Source organism: Phaethon lepturus, unplaced genomic scaffold, assembly GCF_000687285.1.
Source record: "Phaethon lepturus isolate BGI_N335 unplaced genomic scaffold, ASM68728v1 scaffold17673, whole genome shotgun sequence".
NCBI lineage: Eukaryota > Metazoa > Chordata > Aves > Phaethontiformes > Phaethontidae > Phaethon > Phaethon lepturus.
Genome location: NW_010531362.1, coordinates 39,891 through 59,066, shown reverse-complemented (window position 1 = coordinate 59,066; position 19,176 = coordinate 39,891). Strand labels below are relative to the sequence as shown.

Genomic DNA, 19,176 nt, shown 5'->3' with positions numbered 1-19,176 from the left:
TGTGAAAGGTACTCTCCTGAACTAAAATATTCTGTCGAGAGAATGTGGAGCGCTGGCTTTTCCAGCAAATACGTTCTTGGCTTGATTAGTAAGCAACACCATAGTAATGTCAGCCCGTTGTTGGTAACAAGTGTAAAAATCCCATTCGCTAATCCCTATTTTTGCAAATGACCCTCGACACCCATAATTTCTTTGGGGCAACGATTGTATTAATGGATTTTTATACGAAATTATTATGTCTCTTGAAGGGAAATATTAAAGAAGAAATTGAGAAAACTCTCACTCTAGAACTCCACACTTCTTTTGTGTAACGTCACACTCAGTCAAGAACTGTCTCCTATGAAACAGGTGACCGAGCTTGTTGCTTATTGGAACCTGTTGCAAAATTCACAAAATGCAGCCAGCTCATCTCAGACAAAACTAGGGCATATCCCAGTAATCAGCAAGGTAGAAAATGAGCAATAAACCTCCTTAGAGTTACTGAATTCTTTAGTTTTACTGGGACAGACATGACTTCTGTCCTCATCATAACCTGTGATCAAACAAGCCTTACAGCCTACAACATGAATAAGAAGAGGCAGACAAGAGTGTCTTAAAATCAGTTTTTAATAAAATATTTATCAGAATCTAAAACAAACCCTTTTCTGGACTCAGACTTGCTAAGATTTGTGTGAACAAAACAAAAATGGTCACAGAACTGTTTGCATGTACATGTATGTGCGGGGGTGAAATGCAGGTGAAAAACTAGAGCCTATATCTCCTATGGGCGCAGTACTGCACGTGCAGAGGATGTGCAGGAGACCTGGTGTAGCCAGGGCTATTGCCACTCAGTCAGAAATAGCAAGTACCAAAAAAACCCCAAAACCCAAAGTGAGCTGAGGTTATCTAAACAGATGATCTATTCACAGAAATGAAAACCAGGTTATTGTGCATTAAATGTCAATAGTCAATGCCAGTAAAGCAAGTGCTGTTGCTTCAATGATGTTCTTCAAGCAAGCTGAACTTTCTTCTGATATTTGTTTTCTACTGAGGCTGATTAAGGAAGGAAGGAAAGAGGCAAGACCAAAACACTTGGACAAGAAAGAACAAGGAACTATTGCTTTAAAATAAATACCATGGTAATGATTACTCTGCATAATGTACAGTTACAAATATATAAATATTAATTTCATTGAAAGGATCGCAAGCAAAAATCACTGATAACTAGCACTGCTGCAGCTATTCAGTAACATAACTTGATGTAAGTAGGAATCTCTGTGTCTTACAAACCCACTGGCACTTTTCTCCTTTTGCAATGAGGAACCATGAGAAAAAGGAAAGGAGAAGCATCTCTGACAGAGCGAGGGAAACATTTCTAAGCCAGAAACACTTCAAAGCCCAAGGCAGCAGCACGTCTGCTGTCCTTGCTGACTTTCCACCACCAAGCTGGTCTCTTCCTTGGTGAAAAAAAAAAAAAAAAAAAAAAATCAATCCCTTCTCCCCAAACTACAACTGGCTGGTCTTCACAAAGTTGGAGCCTGAGTTTTCAGTGCTGAGATGTCCTTGTGTTCTCAGGGATGGGAGTGTGACTGATAAGCTTCAGAGTCAGAACTGGGCCAAAGCCTGGGAATAACATTGGGTCTGATAAGGCTATGCTGTGTCCAGTGGTTCTCATGGACCTACTGCTAAAGAGTTTCTGTATTCCAAGTAGGATTTTGAAGTATGGAGGAAAAATAATCTAGGAAACTTTTTTTCCTAGATAAGAATTAATTACAAGAAACACAAACAACAGATCTGGGACAGGGGAAAGCTATGGACAGAGGGACCATCAGCTAGGGTGGAGAAGAGCGCAGAGACCTGCTCCTTTACTCCTGTGATAGGGGAGAAAAGACAACCACAACTGTGTAATTGCAGGTTCCTTTATTCAATTCCTTATATAAAATGACCTTTTTTTAACTATAGAAAGTAACTAGCTTGGTGTGGCAAGACTTGGGGGGAGGTGGAGGCTGCCAAGAGCAGATGGACTAGTGATTTCCCTGACAGTGCCAAAGCTGTGAAGAAGCACTCAAGGTGAAGTCAGGCACGAGGATCCACAAACCCTGGCACGTTCCCTCACACACACGGACCTGTTCTAACTACCTCTGCTTAAGGACGCTAAGGCTGCTCTGCCTTTTCCTTGTGAGGGTCCAGGTCTCTCTGGCTTTTCTCCTAGTCGTAAAAGAGAAGTAAGACTCCTCTGCCTCAAACAGTTGAGTGCGCTGGCACACAGACACCCCACAGAACAAGGCCATGATTGATGGGCTGGCACCATCAGGAGGAATTATTTAGCTGGCAGCAAAGGGGAGATGTCTGCATCTTGAATTAGTACGTTACATGTACCAAAACCTGAGGAAAGTGAAGAAAGTCATGTTTAATACTTGGCTGAAACTCCCTACCTTCATATCTCCTTGTCCCCAGTGGTGATGCTGTCTGACTGCCCAAGGATCTATGAGAGGACCAAGCAATACAAAATGACTTCAAATATCTATCCAGAAGCATACAATGGGCAAGGCAAGGAAACTAAAGCCAGAGAGGGACAGAGGACAGGAGGCTGAAGAACTCAGAACATAGGTCTCATCTTTTGTGGGAAGCTAGTCACACAGACATTATCAGGGTAACTAAATGTCTCATTCTCCCAGACTCAAAGCATTAAACAGCTGAGGCTGGAACCAGCGAACAGCAGGGTTTGTATTGTGCAGCTTTGATATTTAGAAAAGAAGAAAAAAAAAAAAACAACTCTCGTTGCAGCTAGGTCTGTTATTTACCCAGGGGATAAATATTGACTCAGTCCTGTGTGTGTACACAATAGCCAGCGTCTGCCAGGCCAGTTGCTTACAGGAGATGGAATTTAGTTTAAAGGCATTTATTTACCTGCCAGACAGGAATGCAGCCGCCAGCGCTTCCGCTGTGCTGTGCAGACACAGTGAGGACACGGTCTGTTCATGCACACTGAAGAGACGTGGCAAAAACCTCTGCTGAGAAGCAGTGGGTACATATGGGCAGCAGCCACGTCAAGATCCTGTGAGGAGAGCTCAGAGCAGCCACGAAGGAAGGCTTGGAAGCTTGCCAACAAAGCAGTTCTGAAATTTCTGGGAACGTCAAGACCCAGACCTTCATCATGACAGCTACATTCTGCAAATATCTGGCCCCAGACAAAAAGGATTGGAAACGACATGTGCCCAACTTCTGGGATACCTCCTGTTTTGTCCCCATGTGGACACTCTTCTGGAATAAAATTGCCTTTATTCTGGAATGGAATGTCTATACTGGGATATATTCTTGTCATGGTTCCTGTGTAAACAAGCCCTAAAAATGAATGGAGTGGGGCTTTTTCCTGTTTCCATTCACCAATAAATACCCTCAAAAGGGGTTTCCACCCCACTCTGGGTCCTGGTAACAATAGAAGTGGGAAGATAAAATATTAACACTATTTTGCAACAGGCAATTGCATGTAACTCCTCCAAAGAGAACAATGCTGCTCCAGGCAGGAAGGGAAACCAAACAATCTTGGCTCCTGCACTTTTGGAAACACAAAGCTTTTGTTTTTAGTTTTACCACATTGCTTGGGGCAGGTCAGTCTAAGGGATTCCAGCCTCTGTGACACCAGTGATTTCTACTGGCCAGCAGACCCAAGGCCTACGCATAGATTGCCATATCCAGAACAGCCATTGTATGGGGATCCTAGTGGGAGCAGAATAAAAGCGATTGGTGAAGTCAAGCAAGCATTTAAAAGGACTGCGCCTTGGGTCAGCTTTATTTTCATGCCAGGGTTACAGGGAGGAAAGGGGCTGAGAAGGCTGCAAGCAACCCTTATCAGCACATAGTGCAACGTGAAGAGGGCTCACCCACCTAGTCCTTGTCACTGCAATGCCTGGCAAACTCCCCACCTGCAGCCACATGGTGGACAGCCAAGCCTTTCAGCCCTGACGCTGGATTTCTGTTTTCTCTTGTAAAATGTACCTCCCGATAACTCTCCTGAACATGGAGCCACTAGGGAAGTTTTTCTCTTGCGGGACATTGTTATGGGTGCAGTAACTTATGGGCCGGGGAAGATGATTAGCCTCTTGCTATGTCATAATTAGCAAAACACACTGATTTTTATTATTATAATTTGAGAGAAAACTTCTCAGCCATCTTTCCTCAAACAGCAGTTCAGCTAAGCACAAGGCCTGGACTTAGCTTCTAAATGTAGCTAGGAAATGGCATTTGCAGTATCCTGACAGTTAAAGAAAACACTCTGAAATGGTCTATAGGTGTGAATTCCAGCCCCTATTTTTCTCACCTAGAGGGCACAGTATATTGGTCTCCCATCCTTGGAAGTAATCCAAAGAGGATGCACAAAAGGCAGGAAAATTGACAGAAAAATAACGCTGAGTGTCTCCCTTAGCGCTCCAGATCCCCCCCACGGGGCAGCAAAGCCTACAGTTCTGAGTGCATCAGGAAGTAGTCATCGTTCGGTTTCTGTTCTGCAGCAGGTCGTCTGTAGGAACAAACTCGTACAGGAGTTGATTCTGAGCCTCTTCTCTTTATTTAAATTATATATTTCTGTTGAAAAGAGAACATAATGAAGAAAAGTCACTTTCCTATTACATATCTTTGCGAAACGTCACTGGGGTGGGCAGAGAAAAGCTTAAAAGGCCTTTTTATTCACTTTTTATTCTGCAAGGGATGGAGACGTTCAGGTCACAAAGACTTTTATACGCTGCACTAGCAAGATCTTGTTCCTGGCGATTCCTTGCAAAAGAGGTTAGCAAGTCAGTTGTAAGAATGCCCTTTTTGAGGAATTGAGTACATTTGACCCAACACATGAATTAGTACATTATATGTTGAGACACAAACTAGATTTATGATCCCCTGCTCTCCGGCTCACCATTCTACTGTGGTCACTACTTCCTGAATCTTGCCCACTTCTTTTAACGTGCTTGCTGTTGTCAGTTCTGCCACACTCTCAAAAACGTCAGCTTCCGATGCGTAGGGGTCTGGGTCATATTCATAGGAGTAGTATGACAGATCTGTCTGTAGCGGAGGGCCTTCCTCTGCTGAAAAGGAAACCACAGAGTCTCAGGTTGTGCTTTAGCCAAAGAAACTGCATTTCAGCATTGTATATTGCATCACAGAGAAGGGGAGTGACAGAAAAGGAAAGGAATGTTAATCAGGGAGGCAAATCAGGGGCCAAATGAGTGCCTTATATGAGTAAAGGAGGCTACACATGTCAATAGACCTGCACATGCATGCTTGGATTCACATGCCAGGAGAAAAGCTGCCGTAAATCAGAATTATCAAATTCCCAGCCTGAGACTTGGGCACTGGAAAAAATGAAAGAAATCGTAGCAGGGGAAAAAAAAAGCCATGTAATTTGAAAAAAATCTCCAAGTTTCACTTTAAAGTATCTAATTGTAAGCATTAACTGAGGTGTTTAAGTTAGGAACCAGTTCACACCAAGACCTCTATACAGTAAGATAAGAGTAAGAGATATCTTTGGGAACACCAGATGTCGCAGATGAGTTACACTGCACCCTGAAAATACATCTCTCTCCTTTGACTAGGTCCAAGCCAAGTACCTCAGTTAAGGAGATACCAATCCATACGAAGACGCATAATGCGTGCATTCTTTTACGCACCGTTTTATAAAAGTCAGTTACAAAGCTAAAGGGCAGACTGTTAGAGCAGTTTACTTGGTGCATGTCATGAAAAAGATCAGTTTAAGCAGCTAGATTTCTTTTCAGCCCAGCTGGAATGAAGATTTTGGCACCACAGGCCAGGAGTCTAGAACAAAGCCATTCGCTTCTCCCTCAGCCTGAACTAGCAGTAGCTGAGAGACATCTGCTTCAGCACAGTCACATACCACTGAGAAACTTCCATCTTTTCAGATAGGAACGGACACATCACAGGCAGAAACAGGTATTTATCCTCCCCGCATTCCCTGCAGTTCATACTAAGACACTGGCAGGTCACTCACACAGTACATATCCCACTCAAAAGAGGCTGCACCCACCCTCTGTGGTGGGTGATTGCTCACTGTCCGGAGGGTAAGACTGCAAAATAAAACTTTTAGGAATATCAATTGGTACCCATTTTCCAAACTGTTCCTCGAGCCAGATCAGCTGTCCATCTTTCCCGTTTGCTTTCTGTATACACTGCTCTAATCCAGACTAAAGCAATCACTGAAACATAGTTGTTATAAGAAGGGAAAGTCCCCCTCCTCGCCCCCCGCCGCAAAGTTGGCTTTATTTAAGGAGAACACTCATCAAAGCCTTTGAAAATGTTTGTTCTCTAGAAATAAAATATCTGAAGGCTCTTCCTTGTTGCCTCCCACATCCTCCCAGCACCAGGCTCAGCCCTAGGCAAGGGAACGCTCGCCTGAAAGCGGAGTCAGTCTCTGTGTTCACTTCTTCTTGGCCTTCTCCATGTGAGAACCTGCCAGATCATGAGCTTGTTCTATGAATGGATGATTGCTGTCCACCAGGGACAGAATTAACATCACAGACCTCACTCTTCCCAGGAATGCAGCACTGGAGTCAAAGCAAAGATGAAAGGCCGACATTTCCTGTTGCATACAAACCACTCCCCCATCTCCAAATGTTTGTGCCTAAGCCAATGTTTGCTGAACACCGATGGGGTGAAAGGAAAAGCGGCCCATTGCCAGTTCAATCAATCCTAAAAGAACAGCGGTCCTCTGAATAATACCGCTGCCAGGGAGCGTTGCGAGATGACCCCACCTGGAAGCAGAGTTCACTCTGATGTTCCTGTTAGGAGCTAGTGATGGGTCATGGCATTTAATTTTTTAAAAAATAGTAACAACATCACCAAATAAAAGAAACATAGTTCCACCTAGAATTTTCTTCCAGCTACTGGCCCTTCTAACTGCTAGAGCAGAACTGTACAAATGACATGGTTCCAGCTGTGGGGAGAAGACTGGGGGGGTCAGACAGCACGAAGGTGGGTGGGCTGCCTGCTCAGAGCCGCACAGAGTGCAACCCCACAGCAGCACTGGTACCACTGAATACCTCTGCGCCACACTTTGATATTGATTTTCCATCAAATACATGTAGAATCACGACATTACCATCATATCAACATACTGTCTTCCAACAGAGTCAGCTACACATTTAGCTCTTTCAGCAGAGAAGATTTAAGCAATTTCAGAAGATCTATGGAAGCAATCAAAGCACCACTTCATCAAAGATATCAAAGAGATGATATCAGAGCTACTGAGGATCCCTGAGGCTCTGAAATCCACCCATATTTTTGTAGGCTAGTGTGATAACGATCTTAGGAAAGCCAGAGAGGCACTCGAGATACTGATACTCCAGTTGGCAACCAAAATCCTGCTCCAGGAGCTTTCAGTACAAGCAGATATGACTGGAACGGGCTGTGAAAGCATACTAGCAGAGCTTCAATGCTCAGAGGCAGAGGTGGGTCCACGCTACTCATCAAAAACCTGTTCCGTCCCTCTGAGTCTCAGTAACTTGCCTGTGAAAAAGAACAGCTGAGGAAGGGGATGCAGACATGAGTTGTTTCAGTTGAGTCCTGTCATCCTGCACACTTTCCTCTCAATCAAGAGAATATTTCTAAAGATGTGAAGATGATCTACCCATCTGTACAAAAAAAGGCTACAGTTTTAAGATCAAACCTCAGCTATTCTGCCTCCCTCGCTGCAACATCTGCTGCAGACTTTTGAAAGGCGTTTTAAAATGCTTTGACAATAACTAGGTGCTGCAAGAAGCACTGCATCTTTTTTTTGCTTTTCAAATGTTCTTCAGGATCATCTATCTACCACAGCTTACCTTGAACGGCATAACTCAAAAGCCATTGCTCATTCTAGCAAACTCACCGGTGTATATGGAACTACACTGCAAGTCCGTGTTTGCCAGAGTGAGCCCGAACACATTATGAAGTTCCCCACTGTTTGCTGGAAGGAAACTGGCTCCCATTGTTTCCATTGCTGGGGTAACGTAGACAAGCGCTAACAATGAAAGCATCAATCAAACCAAGCTGAGCCTGCACAAGTCATATGGCAAATACAGAAGGATTTCAGGCAATATAAACACCACGAGGTTCTCCGAGAAAATGGTATTTCCTGAAGATTAACACACCGAGGCAGTTTCACCAACCTGCCTTAAGCTTGATTTGGCTCCTGGAGTTTTGCATCCTTTTAGGAAATCGCAGATTTAGACATGGATCGTCAAAACTTTCACTAGAAACCCAGAGCACCTGAGCCGACTTAAACCAATCACATGCTTCAATGGTAACAAACCAGTGAGTCCAAATGAGACCCGTGTATAAGGAGGGATTCATTCATTTGTTAAACTTTGATTCATGTACCGTGTGGTTGACCTGAGAGGAGCCCAGAGGATTAATGAAAATCACATGCTGGGTGCTTTTCCTGATGCAGGATTTAGTCAGTTTTATTTCTGAATGCTCACTCTGCCATGGCTGCTCAGACAGCTCAGTTCAGAAGAGTATCTGCCTTCCAGGAGACTCTCAACTTGAACGCCCACAGATCCTAGAACAAAGCCAGCTCTAAGTGCTTGTGCTTTGACAAACATCTCCTTACGGGATACAGGTTTGTCAATCTAACATCTGTATAGAAATGCCACACGCACAAAAAAATAAATCAGAATTTCCACTTTTGCTCTTACCGATAGCCTACTGAGATAACATTGCTTTTGTCTGTTTAGAACAGAAACCAGAGGGTTATATTTTCTTAGACAGATAATTTAATACAGATTATTTCAGAAACACTGTTCTGAAAATTTTTTGATTGTGGACTACCATCAAGTTCCACAATTTTTTCCCTAGGTAACCATATTTTTACTATCAAATTTTTATTTGAAAATAATGTAATTGCAGTCTCATTTTGTAGACCAGCAGCGAAACACTTAGTATGGCCTTGCATACCAGCAGTGCCCTACAGAGCAGTTTGGGAATGCTGCTTTAAAGGGCTCAGATTGCAAACAGAGTTTCCATGCTGAGTACATAGCATTTGCACAGAATAAAAAGCAACAAGCATCCGTCTCGGTTACTCTAACAAGACAGCAATCTTTTTTTTTTTTTATATATATATATTTTTTTTTTTTCCACACTAAGATTCACACTAAGTCGCAAAACAAACGGAGGGAAAACAGGAGTGACATTAAACACTAAGACTGAATGACGTATAGAAATAGTCATAACGGAATATTCACCATGCTTTTACACCTTAATAAGAACACTGCCTATCAGCTTCTATAGAGCAGAGGAAGGGCAAAGAATAGGATGGTGTCTCATGGTGGACACATGCTAGTCTGAACTCTGGTGCACAAGAAGGACATGACGAGGCACAGAGTCTTCTCTTGAAGAATTAACTTGTTTTACCGATTTGTTAGGAGAGTTAGAGGCCAGGGGAAAATTAATGAGTGGAAAGCAGCCAGGAAAAATCTAGTCCAGTTTATTTACTAGAAACAGCATGAAACAAACTATTCTATTGACCCTCCACTGCTTCTTGGTGAGATTTATTGTGAGCCATGAGCAAGTTTGACATGAGTCTTGAGAAAAAGTGTACGAATATATGCACCAAATAAAATGAGCAGCCAAATTCCTGGCTACTCCATCTACTGACCTTAACATTTTTGCTCACTAAGGCTCTTTATTCCAAACAGCAGCTCTGAAAGAATCAAGACTTCCAGCTCAATTTTTGCACAGAACTGCTACAGACAAAGTTAATCCACCTGAATTCTAGTTCTTGCAATGGTTTGGTCTGTTGTCATGTCCTGTTCGCGTGTTCGTTGACACACATTACATCAGCCTTGTTTAAAATGTGATCTTTCCAGCTTAATACTGAAGAAAAGATGACAGAGCGTGTGTTATTCAAACATACCAAGGCTGAGAAAACAGGGGGGTCACTTGCCCGCTCCTATGAACAATTACATAAATCTTGCACATGCACTGAACAAAGCAGATATGATGCAAGATTTCCTGAAAGAAAAGGACTAGAAGAGGTAGTCTGTTGCTGAATAGTTATCATCCTAAGTTTCCTTGACCTCTTCATTTTTTCTCATTTTTGAACGTTCTGTCTTTTCTAAAAGATGAAGGAATTCAGCACCTTTACTTAAATGTGCTTAAGAGCCATGTATACTTTTATACAGTGATAGGATAAGCTTTAAGCTTGCTAAAGAAAAATGCCTCGGATAAATGCAAAGGTATGATATTACCTGCTGGAGTTTGTTGAACACTGGGCTGCTCAGCTGTGTGGGAGTGTGTCTCCCTTTCTTCTGGCAAATTCTTGGCTGTAAATAAATAGAAAAATAAATGCATTGGTCATAAAATTTGTTAATGAAGCTCTAGAAAATGTTTGCATTTCCAGAGATGGCATACTCAGTTCACTGAGCTACTACACCGCACATCTTGAAAGCCCAGGCAGAATCTCCAAAGAAAGTTACATTTCATGGATGTCATTTTTATCTAGAATTATTCACTTCACATAAAACAGTATCACTGATTTTCTCTGAAGTACATTCTGATTGGTAAAACATATTAACGAGAACAGAAAACCAGTTATTCTGAGCTAAGAAGGAAGGTAGCTGCTCTTAGAGCAAAATAATACATAGGAGGTTTTGAATTGTCCTCTTTTCCCTACCACACATATATAATTATCATTTCCGTAGATGAGGATTTGTAGTGTTCTGCAACTAGATCAGAACAGAAAAGGGAATTGAATGAAACCTACAGGCAGAACATTGAGACATGGGCATCTGTTCTATCCTTGTATTATTCCTGCACGATGCTACTTCCATCTGGCAATGGTTCGGGTAAATTTGTCCATCTGATCCACATACAGGTTCCCCATCATAGCCACAGTCTCGTGAACACATGCACTGCTCAAAATACTCATCCTCCAAGCAGCCAAAAATGTTATTGCATGGTCCAGAGTGAACAAAGCCTGAAAAGCAAACAAAAACATCCAAAGCAATATTTTTGCACAGCATGGGGAAGGGGAAGATCGGGTGGCAATTTTCTTCTGTTTTTCTGATGTGAGTTTTCATGTTGAAGTCCCTAAGACTTCTCATAGGAATTCACAAACTTGGTAGAATAAAAAGCTGTGGGAATAAAGTCATCTTTCTGAAAGAACCATATTGCAGCAGGTTCCAGACATAGGATAATGCAACTATTTTGTATGACATAGAAGAGAGAAAGGAACATATAGTTTCTGGGGAAAGTTATTCCTTTCCCTGATGCATGAAATTATTCAATCTTCTACAGTTAATTGTGGAACTCTATAGCAAGATATTTTAGAAAAAGAAAACCAAACTGCATTTTAAAGAGTTTTTACCTTTACGTTTATTAACATATCTCACATTGTGCAGGTTCTTCCAGAATGATACATCTTATCTTGTCTCTGAAGCAAATAATAGTCACTTTGGTGACCAAAGAGCAGACTACATTGGTCTGTTTGGCTGACACAAGTTTAATACTGCTACCCCACAAACCTTTGTAAAACTTTTACTAACACAGGTAGTGAAATAGAGCATTTTTCTAAATATAATTTTGAGTTCTGAACTCCTGGACAGTATGTCTGTGGTCTCCATTTTCCAAAAAATCTGCTTGGCTTTGGTGTAACTTACCAACCCATTGGCTAGCTGAGCTTTCCACCTCATTGCATGTTGGCCCATCGCAGAGCTCCCGAGCCAAGGGACTGTTTTCACTCACGTTGTAGAAACGAGTTGCTTCAAAAGCTGCAGGCCAGCAAGAATGAGAAATCACAAGTGAGCCTTATGCCTAGAGCTCTAATGCTGGCAAAAAATCAAAGAAAAACAGGCACATACCTGGCTCATAGTAATCATACACTTTGATAGGAACAGGAGCTGTTTTCCCAACTATATGCTCTCTGAAAGCTTGAAACTTTACACAGGTCATGCATTGGCTAGGAATCTGTATGAAATGATGAAAGACTCATTATAACAAAAGCTGCTTTAAGTGAAGATAAAGACAAATAATGCCCCTAATGTAATTTGCTGCGCTGGACACTCGGGGAGAATGAAGATGCCTCTGATATTAGGTATAGAGACAAAGACAATTAAGGAAAGCCAAACAGGATGAATTAAAACATGACACTTCGCTGGCCTTTAAAGCTCATACTTGCCATACAACAATGGCAAACCTGAAACGCAGGCTGTTTTCCCTGGCTTACCTAACACCACTCCTGTCACCACTCAGCTTGCTAATGCAACTAGCTAACAATTTACTGCTGATGACCAAGCCAACAGAGATCTCATCTTCCACTCCCACGTACGTGCTGCGAGATCTAGGTTGGACTGCATTTTTACTCCATCCTTTTAGCAATTCTAATTGTACCCGAAAGAGAGGTTATTTTAAGGCAAAAACTAAGCAATATCTGCCCAGAAATTCTATATGAGCTGAAACTATTCACCTGCCTCTATTATGCTTTGGTTTCCAACCAAAACCACAACACCTACCTGCCTCAAAAGAGGCTCAGGAACTGGCCAGTTAAAGCTGCATGGTACTCCTCATCTGTGAGGGACCATCAACATCAATACACTGTACCTATGGCATAGGATCCGCTGGTCATTTGCCCGTCATTGAAAAGTAACATAATTGTAAGAAACAAAGTCATTACCTCATCAAAATAAAAAAGGACTTTTCTTCCATCCACTTCATATCTTTTTAATCCAATTTGCTTGTTCATCAATAACTGGGAAAAAAAATGAACATGCTTAGTTTCCTCTCATTTTATAGAAAACAGGTTGAAATTAGAGAATAATTTTATTATTATTAGTAGCAATTATTTATTATTAATTAGAGATTTTAGACTGCTTAGAAAACCGATTGGACACTAAACCCCAGGGATTTCTTCTGGAAAAGTATGTATCAGAGAGGGGAAATGCAAAGAGGATTGCAGTTGCTGCCATACAACTGAGGAAAAGGCCATCGGTCTTCTTTTCTGTGGCCTGATGAGGAACGCTTGCAAGGTGCGTAATGCTGAGGGTTCCTCCTGGTCCCTGGTACGTTTATCTCCCTCAGACTATGCCTGACGCAGACGCATCACCCATAACCTAACTGAATGGCTCCCTGATTGTTTTCAGTACCAAGGCTCAAGCAAGACCTCAGAGACCCCGAAACACTCGATAGTCTCTTATTTACACTCCTTCAGACCACCAGGGAATTACGCTGCTGGATCGCACCGGGTATTAAAGGTCCCCTTCTCCCACCAGCTGAAAAATCCAAAACATTCTTCTGCCAGGAAAATTAATCCTTACATTTGAAAAGAGCAGCTATTTGAAAGAGCCCGAGGCATCCTCCTGTTTGACAAATGGGGTCAGGCCAGGCCTCTGCTACTCATCTTCCCTCCCTCTGAGGCCCAGGGATTTGTAATTTGCATTGTACCAGTCAGGCCCACAGACTACCTCTTCTGATGCTTTTTATTTATTGGGACGATCTGCATATCTGAGGAGTATCAAAACACGATCTAAGAGTAATTCCCACGTCTGGGGTGGTACTGCCCCTAATCTACCCCAGCCATTTGTAAAAAAGCTCTAGCTCATCTCCTCGTGCTGACTGCAGGTCTGTATGTATATGATGATGATAATGGTCTTCAGAGGAAAGTGCAAGAGCCCTCGTTTATGGAATTACTGCACCACCTCAAAGAAACCAGTAACTATCTCCCTGGTACAGAACGCTAACGAATCGCAGCCAAAACAGAAATGCTTTCAATCCGATATAATTCTATAAAGTTTTATTTTAAAATTTCAAAAGGAGTTAGTCCTATGACTTTCCATATTTGGAATACTAACTTCTCAATATTATAATGACTGTCATGTTCCACGTATTTGATCAGTTGATTGGTCATTACTGTTTTGAGAAATTGTATTCAGAACACATCTATCATAAAAAAAATATTTAATACAGAAGCTGGGGAGAATGATGGTCTGTGGAAAAGGACTCGTGTTTTAATCCCAGTTTGGGGAGCGGAATAAGGGCCAGAGCAGATACTTTAATACTTTAATTACAGATACTTTAATTCCGTTCTCTAAACTGTCCTATTGCTTTAACCTCTCTGTTAAAGACAATCCCTTTTGTGACATAGGGATAAAATTTCCTTGGCGCTTTTTTTTTTTTTTTCCTTCCATGTTCCTAAGTTATTTTAAGATCTTAGAATGAAAACTCTGTGGAAAGGAGAACAAAGCATTATTATTATGCATTAGCAATGACATGAAGCAAAAAGCATTTCTACTGAAATTTGCCCAAACCTGCTACCAACAGCTTTAACTGAATTTCTTCAGCATGGTGCTTCTAGTTGTAAAACCTTGCACACAGCTTCCTGCTATTACAGTAACAAGCAAAGGAACATGTGTTTAAGTCCAACATAATATGGAAAGGGCCAATTTAATTTGTCCTTATAATTTTAGGGTCCTGATGGTGGCTGTTATTACTCAGCAGTAGATGGCTGCAGACAGTCCTTTTATGAGGGCTTGGAGAGGCTGGCGCCACCGGGAAATGCTCAGCTCAGCTAAAGTTGCATTTTTCTGGTAAAGCTTGACATATACCAGCCTGTGGTGACCTCCCGACCTTGTCGACACCCAGCATTATTAGAAGGATTTGTGGCTGCGCAGCCAGGGGGGCTGCCCTCAACGTGCAACAGAGCATTCATTAACCATCGCTGCCCCGGAGCTGCGCGTGGGCCCGCTCTGCGCACACTGCTCCCTTGTGAGGGCAAGCAGCAACCAAGGAAATCTGATTTACAGCCCTGCCCCTCCTCACCGGCAGGAGAGGGAAACGGCTAGGGTAACAAGAAATGCAGCAGTGGGAATGACAGGGCTCTGCCAAAGGTGGTGTCCAAAATACAAGACAAAACTAGTACTGGGTCTTCAGTGGTAGAACTTCATTTTTGTCAGCATGATTTGGATATGTATTTGATAGCCCTGAATAAGTCAAAGGGGTTGTATCTGCATCTTCACAGCCTACCTATATATATATATACACACATATATATATAGAGGCTTGAGTTTTGTCTCCACATTTCATTTTTACAGATGCAAAGGGTTTCTGCAATAAGAAAGATTGAATTCAGCTCTTCAAGGGGAACATTTCCCCTCGAAGATACAATACCCTTCCCAATTTAGCAAAATGCCCTACTGCACAAAGGAAGTAATTCTATTCTGGTTATGGAAATGGACTGCCCAGTACTAAATCCCAAGTGCAGTACCCTTCTCTCCAAATCGAGGCATCCAACTATACAGTGTTTTGCCCAAAGAACTTTCAAAACGGTAGGTTTTGAACGAGCTCTTTCGTATCTGACAAGCACTGAAGAATTATGCACTGCATGAAGTACCTCACATCTTCTGAGATATGCAAGGACTTAACTCAGATCAGCTCTGTGCTGATCTGAGAGCTCAGCCTTCCCAGTTAAGAAAGAGAATCAGCTCCTTTTCCTATTAAGACGAAAAGAAAACAAATCATCTGCTATTCTATGCCCAGAGACCCCAACAGACGGGGCTACACTGGGACTCTGTTGCTTCTCTACCCATAGAGGCAGGAACATGAAATTCAGACAGATGAGAAGATGGCACAAGGGAAAGCACAACCACTTCATTTGCTTAGTGCTAGAGAAAGCCTCATGTGCTGGCGAGCTCATTCAGCACTGAGAAAATAACTTGTAGGTAGCAGGGCAGCTTGCTTTTACCCTCTGACTGCTTCCATCCAGGCCAGGTATGGGGATACGACAGAACAGAGGAAGGGTACGAAACTGATACATGATGCTTCTCAGACACTGAGGCATCTGACACAGGCAGCGTGAGTAAATCCCCCTGTTTCTCTGCTCTAGTTTCCACATGCCCAGTGTTTGTTTCTGATTTAAGAGTGCCGACCAGCACCTGGTCAAGGAGCTAGCAGTGCTGAGGCCCCAGCGAGATGGCACTGAATGTGACAGAAGAACTTCTGAAGCCATGAGAAATCAAACATCAGAGGCAGGCAGGTGTCACAGAGCTCAAGGATTATGGCAACACACTAGAAAATGAGAGAGAATAAGAGGCACTGCAAACAAAAGTGGTTTGAAATGTTTTACGGCTAGTTCATCGGGGAGCCAGAATCAGAGTTTCCTTGCAGAGTGTATATCCTAACGTTAATCATATATTCACAGTTATCTTAAGTGTTTCCTCTACTTAGAAAATGTACAACATGCCCTGAGCACAGGTTAGTGTAAACCGTCAGCACAGCACAAGAACAGATTGCTGCATGTAGCAGCCTTTTAGTAGTCACTAAATACAGAAGCAGCATATTTGGTTTACAGGTCTTTATCTGGGACACTTGCCTGGCCCAGCCATGAAAACAAGCCTCAAGCCAGAGCACAGCCTTGGCAAAAAGGAAAAAGAGTTCAGGGACTGAAGTGACAGAACCTATTGCAGTCCCTTGTAACACACGAGCTTATGGGACTTTCTCATGACTCTCAGCCTAGAAACTCTTAATTCTGTCCCCTGCTGAAACCGGCAAAGGAGATGTTCGCTCAGTACAGCCTGGACATTGGGAGCTCCTATTTCTGTAATTTCTTCTTAGCTTGTTTCAGGAAAAATAAGGAGTACAAGGCTTCGTTACTTAACCAATTTTCTGTTCTTCTGTAATGAAAACCCCTTTGCACTCTTTGTTTCAACCCTTTCCCTCCCTTTAGTCCTCCTTTTCCTCTGCTGATAAAACATTCCATGGGTTTAACACCATAAAGATATCCTGTTGTTTTCCTCCTATCTCGTTTTGAGTTCTCTGGTCCTAAGCCAGGTTTCCAACCATATTTTTTCTGCCATTATTTACATAAATTACTGTGAAAGAGAACTTACTTGAAACCAGTACAAATGACTGTCACTCTAGCAACCTTCAGCAGGAGGAGATAAAATAGTATCCAAACCCACTACAGGCCCCCTCACCTAATTTTCCTCCTTTCTCTTACCACAGGAATACTGGAGACCTCCTGCTGCTGGTCTTGCCTCATCTGAATAGCCATAGTTGTTTGTTGCACCATTTGTTGCATGTGACAGAGAATATCACACTCCAAGGTCAACAGGCAAATAAGAATTGATGCATTTTTCATGTATGCATTTGAAAACAGAATTCTTAACATGCCGCTAGCGAACAGATATAAAATAACTTTGATATTTCTTTTTACACGAGTAATTTCATATCTGATCAACACACATCTCTGTACAAAAGTATTCCAGCACAGCTCCCTAATACTGGAAGGATGCAATTCTCTTCTCAGGGACTAATACACAAGTTTCTCTGGCTTCAGTGACAGCCCAGGAGACTATCTGACAGCAGATTTTGACATGGATTGTAAGCCTCTGAACATATTGGTCTCATTTGCTCCAAGAAAATGCAATGGTGTTTATATTATAAATTAGCCAAATCAAGTGAAATCCTAGAGAAGACAAAGCAATGTGCACTTTTCCTTGAATTAGGATGTCAAATTAAACTGCCTGGTCTTCACTACGATTCTGCTTTAAAATTCTTTCCCCGAACCCCTCCTCCCCTCAGTATAATGATGATAAAGCTATTAACAGAAGAATCTTTTGGAAGCAAAATACTTTTAAGCTCTTTACCAGTTCTCAAGGATGCAAGGATTTTACACCTCTTTAGTTACATAGTCCTTAAAAACTCTATCTGCAGCATAAAAAACACCAGTGGATAGACTGTAATGCTTCCATAAAATAGAAAGGAAAGCTAAAGATTATAGTTCATCTCCCCTAGAGGGCTGGCTGGGTAAGAGGCACATTCTGTCCACCTCAGTTTGGCTTGCAATAAACATGATGTTCTCCCAGAAGGGGGGGGGAAGGCAAAAAATTCCAAGACAGAGAGCCTCCAAAGAAATGGAATCCAGATGTTGGAGATAACACAGCCCACTAAGAAGCCATAAACAGCTCCTGTTAGAGCACATTTTCACTTCAGTATTTCCAAATGGGTCTCATTTAATTACTGTGCACTGTGCTCAGTAATAAACCTTCATTTGGCCATGTTGGGTAAATTTGTTTTTCTTGCTCAGAACATCTGTTTACTCATTTCAGATAAATATTTTTTGACAAGTGAAATCTCCTTGTCCCCCCATCCGTCCTTTTAATTGTGTCTTTTTGGACAGTGATGTAACATCCAATGCCATTTGCTTCCTATTGCTCCCCAACGGGAATCTCTGCTAATTAGAGCGCCAGGTCCTGGCCCAAGATCATGTCTTGCACTCTCATTATAGCATCTTACCTGCTCTAGGCTCTCAATATCTGCACGAAACCCTGAGAACAACGGCACTTCCAAGACAGCCATGTTAGAAGATCCAGAGTGCAGCCATCTTCCCATGAGAACAAAAAGAGAGAAAGAATGAAAACAAACTCAGGATCCAGGATAACAAATGGTACATGGACAACTCAGGATGGAGAACAATTGAAACAAACTTCAGAGGAAAAACAAAATAAAAGGATCTACTACTCTTTGAAGGACTTGTTGAAAGCCACAGTCTACTTGGCTTTACAAAATCCTCTTTTCTGCTTTGATCCAACAAAAATTACGCACAACTTAGAGGGCAGAGATGTAGGAGATGTCCAGACAAGTGGAGGCAGAAAAGCAGAAGGAAGGCTGTAGTCTCCTGTGGGGCTGCTTGCCTCATTTTTCAATTAGTCACTGACAAAATGCACTTGGTAAAAGGGAATAACCCCTTGGAATAGAAGAAACTTCTGTTCTTTCCTAAGTGGAGGGCTGTAAATGGATTGTGGTGTAAGAGGAATGTTACTTCCCAACACACCAGGCAGAGTTGTTCAACCCTGGGGTTTCATAAATCGCCATTTCCCTCCAGCATCTAATTGACACTGAGAAAAGTGTCTTTGCTAATGAGTCAGCAAGCTCACTCTCTAGTAACTAGTGTTAAAGAATTCACTGCCTATATTGTCCTCTATAATATCAATGGAGACTCCAAAAAACCACTGAAATTCAGAGTTGTTACTGGTGGAGTGTGCATTAAAAAAAATCACACAGAGAGGGGTGGAGAGAAACTTTATTTGGGCCATTGCAAAAGATTTAAATTTCTTGCAGCATGGCAGAAGAGTTGACACTGTAACAAAGCAGCGCCTGCTAATTCCAGAACAATGTTCTCTTTTCTCTGCATTCACATATAGTCAGCTCTAAACTATCCCT

At 42.1% G+C, this 19,176-nt stretch overlaps 1 protein-coding gene across 1 annotated transcript in view; it reads right to left on the bottom strand.

The window, feature by feature from the left end:
- Positions 1-3,944: 3,944 nt before the first annotated feature.
- CPAMD8 (C3 and PZP-like, alpha-2-macroglobulin domain containing 8) overlaps positions 3,945-19,176 on the bottom strand; it is a 55,112-nt gene continuing 39,880 nt past the window's right edge. The window contains exons 36-43 of the mRNA XM_010284537.1: positions 18,250-18,337; positions 12,635-12,709; positions 11,823-11,928; positions 11,622-11,732; positions 10,727-10,939; positions 10,212-10,286; positions 4,889-5,057; positions 3,945-4,563 (exon numbers count right to left, since the gene is read on the bottom strand). Of these exons, the coding sequence (XP_010282839.1) occupies position 4,563; positions 4,889-5,057; positions 10,212-10,286; positions 10,727-10,939; positions 11,622-11,732; positions 11,823-11,928; positions 12,635-12,709; positions 18,250-18,337 (838 nt within the window). The 3' untranslated portion in view covers positions 3,945-4,562. The remainder of the gene's footprint in view (positions 4,564-4,888; positions 5,058-10,211; positions 10,287-10,726; positions 10,940-11,621; positions 11,733-11,822; positions 11,929-12,634; positions 12,710-18,249; positions 18,338-19,176) is intronic.